Here is a 13,772-nt window from a genome sequence, read left to right as displayed (position 1 = left end):
CACCCAACCAGGGGCATTTTGGACATGCTATGATGAGTGATCTGTGGGGTACTTCACAGACACATTCTAGGCACACCTGAGACTTATATTACATCTTGTAAAAATGGGCATAATATGTGACCTTTAACTGATGCACAGTTCCTAAAGAGTGTGATAAACAACCTTGTATGCCCTGTGTCTGTGTATCTAACCATAACTAAACCACAAGTGAATACACACACCAGACTTGTGGCTGAAACTGAGAATGTAGACGCCTACCAGATGCAATTCACAAACAGAAAACCCATCAAGTTTTGCACAAATATAAACAACATGATGCAGCAAAGAGGGGACCACATGGCCTTATTCTTTATATTATTATATTGTATGAAGCTATTGTTGATGTGGTAAAAGACATTTAAGCATGAAATCAATGTCTGGGTATAACAAAAATAAGCTGTTTAGAGTCTCATAACTATTTCAGCAGGTGCGAGTCTGTTCAGTATTGATTCAGGACAGAAGACGGAGAACATTTCCACACTGTGTGGAATCCCAAATTAGCATGTGTGCCATCCCAAAGTTACAGTTTTCGAGTTTGCTAGTAATGCCAGATTATCTCTTATGGTAACTAAATCTTAAAACCATATTAAAAATATTAAAAAATTCTACACTGTAAAATAAGTTAATTCAACTTAAAAATATTAGTTATCTAAAAAAAAGTTTTTTATAAATAGGATAATGTTTTTAAGTTGAATTAAAAAATTATTTTTACAGTGTAAACGAAAAACTGAGATATTTTATAAAAAGCGATCTACATTTGCAGTGGGAACAGAGTAATAAGCTGTTAATATTAAATGGATTTATCAAAACAAATCTCATTGCCCATGTAGGTATATGTAATACCAGTCACTGATCAGCTTGTAATAATGATAATACATGAATACATTTACACTAATGGTGCCTTACAGACAACTCAGATTTAAGATATTTAAATAATCCTCTGGAAATAATGTCTGGAATGGCGCTCTTTTAACGGTACTAAGCACTTTATCCAGACGTTATTTCCAGTTTTAAGGTTGGGAATTATCCTAAATCTGCCTTGTCTAGCATACGTTTTTCTTGAAACATCACAGCAGGAAGACTGACACTGGAAGTGTGTGTGTGTTTGTTATATAACGCAACAGTATGTTTGGGGATGGCAGAGGTAAAAGGCAAATAAAAAAAACTTTCCCTGTACAGTAAAACATTTCTCACGTTTTCCAATTTCTGATCTGCTCAACTAAACCTCAATCTATTTATCTGGTCTATCACTCAACACTCATTCTCCACAGTGCCCTCTTCTGGCATGGTGGTCCCGTATGTGTTAGAGGGAGGAAGACAGAGGGAGGTTACTTTAGTAGCTGGCGTCTGTCCGATAGCTGGAGTGGTGAGAGTCTGCGGTCAGCTGGGTGGTTTCTGTAGCAGAGGAGGGCTGCATCACAATGGGGTTGCTGCCATCTGTAGGTAACAGAGAGAAATAAGGTTTATTAAATGTCCTGCTCATACAAAACCAAACTGATGATAAGCATTCAAGACAATGACTTTAAACATTTGGCAGATGCATTTATTCTTTATGTATTAAAAATAAGATCACGATTATTTGATCACATGCATTTATTTAGCTTTTTTTAAATATTAAAAGTGGATTTCCTTGAAAATTAAATATAATTGAACTTAAGAACAAAGCAAAAAAAATGTATAAAGATATAATATCTTCATTATAATAAGATATAATATACCTTAATTATCTTGTAATCGTTTTAATCAGAAATTGAAATGGAAAATCAATTACGATTAATTGCAAAGACCTAGTTACGTTAAAGGTGCCAAAGAATGCATTGATGCAATATGTTACATTGTTCTCTGATATCTACATAGAAGGTATGTAACATTATTAAATGCAAAAATGATCCAGACACAGTTTTACATGTCCATTTACAACTAGGGATGCTTAACGATTAATCGTGATTAATCGTTAGCAGAATAAAAGTTTTTGTTTACATCATATATGTGTGTGAACTGTGTATAATAACTTTGTATAAATAAATGTACACACATGCATGTATATGTTTTAGAAATGTTTACATGTGTATATACATTTGTATATTTATGTATAATTTATATTATATATAAATATAAATACTTAATATATACATTTTTTTTCTTAAAATTATAAATGAATGTAAATGTACACACATGCATGTATATGTTTTAGAAATGTTTACATGTGTATATACATTTGTATATTTATGTATAATTTATATTATATATAAATATAAATACTTAATATATACATTTTTTTTCTTAAAATTATAAATGAATGTGTTCATATGTATACATACATACATACATACATACATACATACATACATACATACATACATATTTATTATACACAGTTTACACACATGTGATGTAAACAAAAACTTTTATTCTGATAACGATTAATCGCGATTAATTGTTTAGCATCCCTATTTACAGTCCTAGGATTTGTCTCTAGAATTAAATGATCTATTATTACTTTATTTGAAAGGGTCATGAATAATAATGTTGAGCTCTGCTCTGATTGGCTGTCTCTCAGAGTGGCTCATTTTAGTAGCTCTCTGTGTGTGTAAACAGACCTTATGTTTGAGCCTGTATCAGACCAAAAAACATTTTAAGGAATAATCAATTATTTGGAGATTGGAAACTGACATTTCTTTGTGGTAAGTTTTTTTTTTTTAGTATGCAAAACATAGACTGTAGTAGAAATTCAACCTAAACGCTAGCATTAACTAGCATATAGTGCTAACTCAGCAGTCAAAACTTTGTTTTTAGCATTGTAACAACATTGTCATTAATTTAATGTGTAATTTTATGTTGGGATGACTATAACATGCATGCGGTTTGCATAAGGAGGAAACATTAGTGTTTGAGGCTTACGATATTTCATTACCACATACAGAACTCCTATTAATCATCCACGCCTAAGTAAATACAGTTTTACATTCTAAAGCAACTTTAAAACAAAACCCATATCAGAAAAAAATAGGACTGTCAGGACCTGTCAGAATCTTGTGTTAAATGATATCTAGTCTTTGTGAACGGGGTCCTGGCAGTACCATGTTCTTTGTGGGAGATGCGTGGTTTTAGTATTGGGTTATTCTGACCACGCAATTCCCGGGTCTCGTCTCCTTTTCCCCAATCCCTTACTCGTAATGATTTCCAGCTGTATGTAATTTATTTTGTCCCTATTTATTGTCCTTGTGTTTACTGTTCTGTGCTCGTGCGTCTTGTTGCATCTTGTCGGTTCCTGTGTCAGTTATCTGTGAGTATTTGAGAGTTATTTAGTCTTGTTTGTTATATGTTAAGTTTAGTGTTAGTCTAGTGTTGCGTTTACCCCGTCTTGTTTTGCCCCCTCGTGGGTTTCGTTTTCCCCTGTTTTGTCAATAAACTACTTATTTTGTCACGTCTGCATTTGGGTTCATTTCTTGTCTATTTCCTCACAAGGACATGATATTTTTAAGCTATTTTTCCTTAAGAGTACCATGCAACTATTTTTAAAAAATTTATTTAAATTGCCAATAGTTTTTAATCTCACCTCTTTCATCAGACTGCATCTGAGCCTCTAAGTCTTCAGGTGACACATAGAAATCAGGCTCATCTGAATGAGGAGGATGAGGTTTACATTTTCCACAGCAGCAGTTACAACAGCAGCATAAACAACAGCAGAAGTAACAACCAGTGGCCACACCACAGAATACAAACAAGGCCTGTGGAACAAGAAAAAGTATATTAAAAAACATCTGTGTTTTTTTACATACATACATGTTGTTTAAATCTATCTGTGTGTATGCATCCGTTACTAACCTTGGCCCACCAGCTGGACAATACAAAGTATGTGTTCACATTCTCCTCTCCAAACTGTTCTGCCACGTAGAGGCCAAGAGAGCCGTATTTGTCGTAGATGTTGCGTTTAGTGGCATCCGACAAAATGGCGTGAGCGTTGTTTATTTCTTTAAACTTCTCGACCGCCTCTGGGTTGTCAGGATTCTTATCTGGGTGAAATTTCAGTGCTAGTTTTCTGCAAACCAAAAGATGGGACATTAGATTAATGCAATCATGACCTTCTGATGGGGTCTATTGCTCTTTAAAGGAAAACATTACCATTTTCAATATTTTACTATGTTCTTACCTCAACTTAGACAAATGAATTCATACCTCTCTTTTATCAATGCGTTCACTTAATCTTTGTACAGCGCTTATTGAATGTAGGGATGTCAATTTATGCAATTTCCCATAATCGATGATCATTTAAATTAACGATCAATCAATCGAATAATCGTTAACAGTAATAGTGCAATAAGCCTTCACTGGCATATAGCCAATGACATAAAAGTGTGCATAAAAACGACAGCTTCCTCACGCAAATTAAAAGATTTTATTTTGTCTAAATAACATGCTAGTGGGATTGTAAAATGAGTCAATGTAGTTGTTGTTTTGATAAAATCATCAATTTAAACTTATCTCGTAATGAAATATAATTACTAATAGACACAGTGTATAACTCCGCCTCACATGGGCACTCTGCAACAGACGCATTGAAAGTCCATGTCAAAATAACAGTTTTATTATCATCAAGTGTTATTTATCAAGTTGTTTACCTCGCTTTCCGAGTCGTTGATACACTGTTTGTAATTATATCCAAGAAGCACACGAAGTGCACTTTTCTCGTCGTCACCTCAGCTTAGACGTACTTTCAGCAAAGATGCTTATATTACGGAGATGGCAACCTTCCATTAGAAAACACGCAGCGCCTCAGACAGCCAGTCAATAATGATGATCAGTGATATATGTTGCGGGCATTCAGGTTGTAACGACAGTCAGTTACAGTTTACATTTGACAGTTTCTTGCCATAATTTAAGATTACATTTTAATCTGTTCATTAAAAGCGGCTTCTGGTCTCCTTCTCTGTATATAGCAGCGTTGCTATGCTAATCTTGCAGGCTTCCCTGAATAGGGTCTTTGCTTTCAGTATCCTAAACGTATTTGCATTTTCTGCATCGGACCTTCTCAGATCCAGTGCGGATGTCATTTCGTTGCGTTGGCAGCCAGCCAGCCTCGTCTAGCATGACGTTAAAAAGCACATGCGTGTGCTTGGCATCAAGCATCGTTGTGATCATAGCTACTAGTTTAACTTTTGAGCGCTCGCTTAATTTTTTTTTCTCCGACTGTATGTGTTTTGCGCATGCGCCGCACACACGTGCATGATCTTGTTTTTCAACAATCGTTAAGTTTTATCGAGTAAATTCTTATCGAGTAAATTCTTATCGACAATTAATCGAAGATCGATTAATTGTTAACATCCCTAATTGAATGTGTGAGCATTTAGCCCCATTTATTTCTATGGCTCCAAAAAAAAAAAAAAAAATTTTGTGCCACCATACTTACTCGTGTAACTACTCATGTAACAGTCTTTAAATAGGGAAAACACTGAAGTGTTTGGTGGCTTCTAAATACATTCCTGTTTAGATCCTAAGGAATTAATGGGGCTAGGCTAAATGCTAACACATTCACGATGGGCTGTACAAAGATTAAAAGCGCAAGCATTGAAAAAAGATAGGTTTGTATTAATTCATCTAAGTTGAGGTAAGAACATTGTCAAATATTGAAAAAAAAGGTGGTGTTAATGTGTAAAAAATCAGTTTTAAAATCACATCCTGAACTTACAGTTCATTTATTAGACTAGATAGGGAAAGTCAAGTTGTGCACTTTGAATTGTGAGATACCATATTCTGTGCCGCATACAGTTTGAATAATGAAAGTTTTGGCAAATCTATAGAAGACAATATTTTGTGCAGTCAAAATACTATATGCTACAGAAATAATAAAAAAGTGTGGCAGTTTGCTCCTCTGAACAAATAAAGGAAATTATGTAAAAGCTCTATGTCACCCTCTTGTGAAATAAATAGGAACATCACAATGAAAAACACTGAAATGCTTATTTATTTATATATAGCCTACAGAAAAATAGACTGTACTGATTTTGAAAATGAAATAAATCAATGCAGTACAGACTATGACTATTTCATCTATTAATTTGCCAATTTGGTAAAGATGCTTCTATATGAATCAAGAGCATCCCAAAATGTTACCTGTAGGATTTTTTGATATCTTCTGGTGCTGTGTTCTTATCAACTCCCAGGACCTGGTACAGTGATTCTCCTGATGTTGAGAGCGAACGCTGTCTCTGTTGTTCAGCCATTATTCACACATTCACTCACACACAGACACACACACTCCCCTCACGCCTCTCAACCACCACCTCTGTCTGAAACAAAACAAAAACAGATGCATTCATGTATATTTACTTATCTGTTCACATTGTAGCAGAATGTGGTGTCACTATGGTTTGGAGAGCTAAATATTGATTTTGGTCTGCTGTTGTATGAATGACACTTTGAACGGCCTGTAATGTGAAAACATGTTGTGCTTGGGGTCTAACTAAAGGAAGTCATGTGACTGTAAGGAGCCTTTAAAGAAATTCAAGAGGATGGGAGAGATGCTGTTTTTTTGTTTAGGTGTGATACTATCTGCATATATGTTTCTGTATAGTATTTATTTAAAATAGTATTAACTTAAAAATGCAATCTACTTTATGGTTTCCTGTAGATTTGAAAAGCGTGATTGTTTTATCAGACAGTATTGCCCACAATGTGCAAATGAGAAGAGTCTGTGTTACTTCTCACTCTCAATTGTAGTAAAGATCAAGATCAAGGCCATTTTTACATTTATGAATCTTAAATGTTATGTAATAAAGAATAAGGTAATGACTGTAATTTGATGCTAGAAACATTTAGAAACAATGCCAACACGCCTGTTTCCTGAATGTGACATAACATGCATTGTTACTGCATTACATAACACAGATGCACGCACACATACACACACTATAAACCCCTATCAGATATCAGACATAGATCTCTATAGATCTGTGAAACACGCAATTCTGAGTCTATCTCAACGTTATAGTCCATTATTGGTGATAGTTGGTGTAAATAATGAGTGCAAAGAAAGAAAAAGGTTAACTGTCTTACACACAGAGGAATGGTTAGGACCTCATGTATGCACCAAAGTTGATTAACCCATTAACCCACTAATTCAGGTTAAGAAACCTCTATATAAAAAAGGCTGCAAAGAGTAAATTATCTGAAAAAGCCATTTAAGATTTGGTTCGTAGCAGCAACATTTAATGTGGACCAAAATGTGCTTTTTGTATGGGCTGAAATACTTTTACTCCTTGTCTCAGTAGCTTCCCATGTGGTGGTGCGAGAGTTTTGCCTTCATTTCAGGCTAATCGTGCAGCTTGTCAGTATTAGTAGATTGGTATTAGCGGAGCTTCTGAATAAGTGAACGGTTATTTTTGTCCCTCAAACCATGCATGCTTTTTTACACAGGAGGATGCTCACATACACTCCCATAATTCCTTTAGGTGTAATACACTAACAGTTACTCCGTGTTAGATTTAAATGACCATAGCTGATGTGGATAAAGGGCTGTAAATTTTGTGTACATTTGTCTACCTGAAAATATAGCCCATGTGTGTTTAGGCTATTAAAATTCATAATGTGCAGCTTGTTGAGTATAGCCGGGCTATTACTTTTTTATGCATATTACTTTCACCTCATAAATGCAAGATAGATAGAGAGATAGAGAGAGATAGATAGGGAATAATTGACGACGGGCCATTGAATAATTTGGAAAAATAATGCACATCCGAGTTGGTGATGCGACCACGACGCGATGCGCAGCCAATCAGATTCAAGCCTAAATGTCTATATATGCAACCATCTAGCACTTCTCAACCACACAGAACACCCAACCTAAAATCACATTGTATATGTCTTACTTATATTTATATGTATTGCAAAATTAAAGTCCCCATGATATTAAAATGTAACTTTTCTGGCTTTTGGTATTTATATGTCCTTAGAATATGTGTGCTTCCAAAAACATTAACAAAACTCATATTTAGAAAATATAAGCATTAAAAACTTAGCCTCTTATTTCTGACAGAACACTGTAAAAAATGAAGTGTTAATTTTTTACACATTGTGTGTGTCATGTCATTTAAGGCGTTATTTCATGTTAAAATAAATGAAAGGGACAACATAAGTGTTAAAAACAGTGATGGAGTAACACGTTATAAATTAATTCCGTTACTGTAATTCCACTACTTTTAGCGGTAAAGAGCATGTAACGATTTCAAGAAGGTTGCGGACATGACAGTGTAGCCCTTAGAGTAAATCAGCTTCTTTCTTGTCCACCAATCAAGTGACTTGTCATAAATAAGTAAAAAATTTACAAATAAATAAATAAATGAGAAAAACAATTGGCCCGGCCCCCGATACTATCGTTTAACTCTGTCACCGCCAGCGTTTTTAAAAAAAGTTGCCAGCCAGCGGCAGCGTTTTTCATGATTTTCACCAAAGTTTAATGCCTTCCAGAAAATGTTCTTCTTTTAATATATAAACATAGAATATATCAGATCATGAAAGAACAGACCCTCTGCTTTCAAACAAAAAAAACCCTTTCATCCTACCTTTAGTGGTTCTTTTGTAATCAGCTTTTGAATATGGGTAGGTTTCTGCAAAAACACCACATTTTGAGCAAAAAGCAGAGATAATTCCATTTTTGTGATGGACTTTTCATTGAGATCCCATTCAGAGCAATCTTTAAAACAGACACGGACATGCAGCAGCTTGCCATAAAGCAATACTTCCGGGTTTAAAAAGTTGCGGATTATAGCGGTATTGCGGAAAGACAGAAAATCTCGTCATTGGCGGGGAAGCGTTTTCTCTTAATTGACGAGATATCTCGTCAATGGCGGTGAAAGAGTTAATGGCGATTTCACAAGCTGACGATAGGACAATCTCAAAATTGGGCATATCGCCCAACACACCGAACTACACTCTAGCTTAAGACGTTTTGCATTATGTGAGGTGCAACTTCACGCAAGTAATGGACCTCCTCCTTCAGTGTTTTGTCAGTACAAAACTAGTAAAGTTTTCATGTCTCTGCATTGCAGCCATTAACACAACACTGCATCCATTCTTTCTTACACTCTCTCTCTTCTCCATCCCCCTCCATGTTACCTCACCACCATATGGCCTGACTAAAAAATCTTTCCTGACTGTGTGCACTAAAGGCGGCTGCCAAAGTCTCCATAGATTTTTAAATATGCTTTAGTTCTAATAGACATTTCCTGCATGATGTGTTATGTCAGGTTCTTCTTGTCTGCTCTGTCTTTCTGTTTGTGTTCAAACAACCTCCCACGTCACTCATTGTCCATCTTTTCTCCATCTGCTCCGGCAGGTGAAGCGATGCGGCTGATGTTCGGTCTATTTGTAGAGGGATGGAACAGCACGGCGAGGCAAACGTGTTTGGAGAGGTTCTGTCTACATTGAGCAAATATATATAAGGCTGTTACACGCATGTAATGTAAACACACGTACAATGGTTGCCGCTGATACACATAGGGTGATTTTACTTAATTAGTTTAATTATCTCTAATATATTGGCTATAGGGCTGGGCAATACCATTACAAAAAATAATTATTTTACGGTCAAACAATTCCTGATGCCCTAACAAGATAATACAGAAGCACTGCTTCCTCCATTTGTGTTCTTGGTCTTCTAAGGAACCTTCTTGGTGACAATGATTTTATCAGCAGAACATGAGTAAATTGAAAACAAAGGATGCTGGGAAATCTTTTAATAGGAGCCTAATGTTATTATTAACCATTGCCAGTCAGGACAAACATTTTCCATGGGTTACGTTTTGCCAATATAATTGACTTAAAAATGACAAGAAGTGCACGCAAAGAAGAAACTAAAGACTTAAAGCAACACTATGTAGTTTCCAGGTAAAAATGACTTACAGCTCCCCCATGTGGTTGAAAAGCGCAACAGTGCCTGGTATCAGACACTCTTCTGCAGGCAGGGGGAGGGGCGGGGCTGTGTTTCCTACCCTCCACCGCCACTTTCAGAGTGTGCTTGTAGCAGCTAGGAGGCTGCTCAGGTTGCAGCAACAGTACAATTTGTCCAGTTAAAAGTTGTTCTATCACTGAAATAATTTTAGAGACATTATTTAAAGGTAAAAAAACTACATAGTGTTGCTTTAAGTGTATTACATCAGCTGCTCACTAAAATAAAACCTGAAGCTGGTGATGCAGAACATAAACTAGTAAGTTAACAAATTGGGGTTAATGAGTGATACGAATACAGGATGAACATGGTAAATAACAGAAAGATTTACAATGAATGGCCTAAATGAAACGTGTGTGCCATGTGAGGTGCGTGAATTTTTAGGTCAACTAAAGTTGGAACAGCCACAACACAAGAACTAAAGATGATTTCTGCTCAGTGTGCTCCGAGTGAGAAATATGTGTTAAAACATATCGTTTACTATACCAATCTTAAATTTACTTGAATAAATCCAAGAGAAGTATCACAGATTCAGGAGGAGACTATTACGTAATAAAAGTCAAGTTCAGATAAAATTAATCAAATTATGGCTATGGCACTTCAGACAGCAAGAGAATGTCTGGTTTCCATAAACAGATTTCATCAATGACACAACACTACAGAGAATGGAGACAAACTAAAAGTCTTTCCCAACTACTTGTGTGATCCAGCCTGTAAAAATCTAACTTTGATATCTTTAATATTGACTGACTAAGACCATCTCAAAGATTGAATCAATGTAAATCAATGATAAAAATTTAACCTTTATGCTCCTATTGTGAGACTTTAGGCTGGATTGCAAAGACAGTCTTTGCATGGGAGTCAGAACAGACAGTGTGCCCTGTGTTAAATATAGTGTTACACACTGCACTGCCCCATATATCAAGTTAAGTGTGAATAGGGCTTGTAAGGTGATTTCCCAAATCCAAGTAAAAATTATTCCATGATTCAGCACAGCCTCTCATACCTTGCTTACATAAAGCTATATCAGGAGTCTCCAACCCTGCTCCACGTGAGCTACCGTCCTGCAGATTTGAGCTCCAAACCCAATTAAACACAGCTGAAGCAGTTAATCAGGGTGTTCAGGGTTGCTTGATAATTACAGACAGGTATGTTGAAACTGAAGTCTGCAGGACTGTAGCTCACCAGGAGCAGGGTTGGAGACACCTGAGCTATACCTATATTTATTGTGAGATTTTTACTGCATAGGCGAACCTCTTGACCCGTTATAGACTGCACAGAGTCAGAATACTGACAAAACAAAACCTTTAGGGATGCACAGATTGTTCGGCAACCAAAATAATTTGGCCGGAAATAGCTAAAAACGAATTTTCTGTGTTCTGACGAATACATTTTACAGAACAATGAGGACTTTAATGACGCAATTAAATAGCAACTAGCGCAGAGTGAGAGGCCCGCAAATGCAGCAAACATGTAAGCATTTTTAGGGGTCCCAAAAAGACGCAAAAACATACAGTACTACAAGTTTCATTTATCTTTTAAAATCAAAACATCCTGAAAACCATGCAGCGTATGAGAAAGACATGGCAGGGATCCTGGGTATTTGTCTGCAGAATGCACAAGCACGAAGAATGGGAGACTTTAGCTCATGATCTCATGTCATAGAATGACAAAGAGCATCAGCAGCAGTATGTAATAAAAACTTCCTAGAACCAGTATAGTCCTCCAATGACAAATATGCTTATATTAAACGAGAAATAAAATGTTTATTAACAAAAGCTTTTTGTTAGACTGCTTGTTGAGCGCTTTTTCCTCTGTCATGCTCCTGTCAATCTTGCCATCATCTCTCTCTCTCTCCTCCCTTATCTCGTGCTTGACCATGCACGCATGCACGTGTCCGCTGCTCATGTCCGCTGCTATTGTTAAATAATAAAATAAATAAAGTAAAAAGGACATTCTGAAAACACAACTTGTGCAATGGTGAGAAAATTAGCACACTTAATTAGGAAGATGAAAAAAAAATAGTTTGGTATTCTGCTGAGTGTTTCATTTTGTTCGGCTTTGTCCAAGATATTTCCTTTCGGTGCATCCCTAAAAACCTTGGCAGTACTGGGAATGTAAAACTTCCAAGTCCAACAATTTAATTAGCTAATGAGGTTTAGGTGTGCCTTTAGCATGGCTTTCTCTGAATGAAATGAACCTGTCACAGAGTTTTGTAGTAGCTTGAAACAGCAAGCTTACCAATATTTAGGTTAATAACAAGAACAGTAGGTGGTGGTCTAAGCTCAAAGACACAAAACAGGAAATACGTATGTCAATAGATATAATGATAAACAGTTTATGCCATGTCATCTTTGGAGAAACCTACCAGCAGATACTTAGAATTAAACAATGAGTCAGAAACATAGAAAATTAAACAATGAGTCAGATGAATTTCATCTTTCAATTAATAATTATCCATGTGGCAGGTGCCCTACAGTGCATTTAAGGTATACATTTTTCACCAGAATGTGTGTTACCTTACCTAGGAACTGAAGCCACAATGTTTGTGATGCTACTGAGCTACCTGAACGTTAAATGCAGAATATAAGTGGCTAATAGGAATCAGTCCTCTATCAAATTCATTACATTAGAAAATGTCCCGCTTCTTTTGCTTCTTTTCTCCATTTGTGTTTCATAGAAGTTAGTTAGTCATATGACATAAAGGTAAGTGAAGACAGAACTTTCATTTATGTGGAAACTAACGCTTAAGTTGTCTCAAAATTACCCTTATGTTGCAACATGGACTGATAAGTGGGTGAAAGAGAGAGAGAGAGATCATGTGTCAAAACAAGAAGTTCAGGCCCCACGTTAATAAAGCATTAATAGGCTAGTACAATATGAGACATGGTATGCCACCCACATTCAATAAAAATGTATTTAATAAATTAATTAAATAAAAAGAAGACACATTTACTGTATGTAATCCAATCACAAACATTGACATTTCTTTCTTGATCAAGTAACCGAGACTGTTACATCTTAACCCTACTCCTAGATTTTGTAATAGTAATAAACAGTAACAAAGAGGTTACGATTATTTGACCTATCTGTCAAGAGATACAGGGCAGCAGTCAACGGGTAGTGCCTTTCTCCTGAGGATCAGAGGATTAGCTAACAGACCATCGTTTTAGATTCAGCAACAGCAGAAATGCAACAAATAACCACAAGCGCTGATGATAGCAATGTGAGAGTTTCATAACTGATTGTGGCTATCAAGTGTTGAGTGATAGAGTGGAAAATTAAAGCCTTTAATCTTCTCGTTCTGCGCTTAGCATCCATATTGGTTTGCTGGGTCGCCGGTCAGAGCCGAGCTGAAAACCCTACTACAGCAATCCAGCATGCAAAGGAGACGTAATTGAGACGCGCACGGATTTTCTCTGAATAAGAGATATTTCTTACCTTCTAAATGGGAAACGTTGGTGTGAGGACGAGTCGTCAGTTCTTCGCAAATGTTTCGAGTAACGGCCTACAAAAAGGAGTAAATCTAGTTCCAGTGTTCAGTTACAGCGTTCCGTACTGATCACGAGCACGGTCTTAGCTCCGCTCAAGTCGTGACGTCACCGCCGATCTGGAAATGAAAATGGGAGGATACTCGACGAGGGAAGTCGCTTTCGTTATAATAAAATGATAATAAACAGAATAAACGGATACATTTCTGCGTATATGATCTTACGATTGGATTCAGTGTTTTGATTGACGAAATAATTTCCTGATATACATTATATTAATGAATCTACAAAATAAG

The 13,772-nt window shown here is 36.2% G+C and overlaps 1 protein-coding gene across 1 annotated transcript; it reads right to left on the bottom strand.

Moving 5' to 3' along the window:
- Positions 1 to 542: 542 nt before the first annotated feature.
- Positions 543 to 13,718, bottom strand: dnajc5ab (DnaJ (Hsp40) homolog, subfamily C, member 5ab). The gene is made up of 5 exons (XM_065286108.2): positions 13,427 to 13,718; positions 6,154 to 6,329; positions 3,868 to 4,081; positions 3,599 to 3,770; positions 543 to 1,476 (listed from the first exon to the last, which is right to left on the bottom strand). Exons 2-5 carry the CDS (start codon positions 6,261 to 6,263, stop codon positions 1,373 to 1,375), a joined length of 600 nt encoding a protein of 199 aa, XP_065142180.1. The 5' UTR covers positions 6,264 to 6,329; positions 13,427 to 13,718; the 3' UTR covers positions 543 to 1,372.
- Positions 13,719 to 13,772: the final 54 nt, after the last annotated feature.

This window comes from Paramisgurnus dabryanus, chromosome 21 (genome assembly GCF_030506205.2).
Source record: "Paramisgurnus dabryanus chromosome 21, PD_genome_1.1, whole genome shotgun sequence".
Lineage (NCBI taxonomy): Eukaryota > Metazoa > Chordata > Actinopteri > Cypriniformes > Cobitidae > Paramisgurnus > Paramisgurnus dabryanus.
This window is presented reverse-complemented; position numbering and strand designations above follow the sequence as displayed.

Excerpts from the sequence above, each read along its gene's own strand:
- dnajc5ab (XM_065286108.2), bottom strand. The coding sequence starts at position 6,263 with ATGGCTGAACAACAGAGACAGCGTTCGCTCTCAACATCAGGAGAATCA. Across the intron at positions 4,082-6,153 it reads GATATCAAAAAATCCTACAG|AAAACTAGCACTGAAATTTC; the intron begins GTAACATTTTGG and ends TTTGGTTTGCAG. Across the intron at positions 1,477-3,598 it reads GATGCAGTCTGATGAAAGAG|ATGGCAGCAACCCCATTGTG; the intron begins GTGAGATTAAAA and ends TGTTACCTACAG.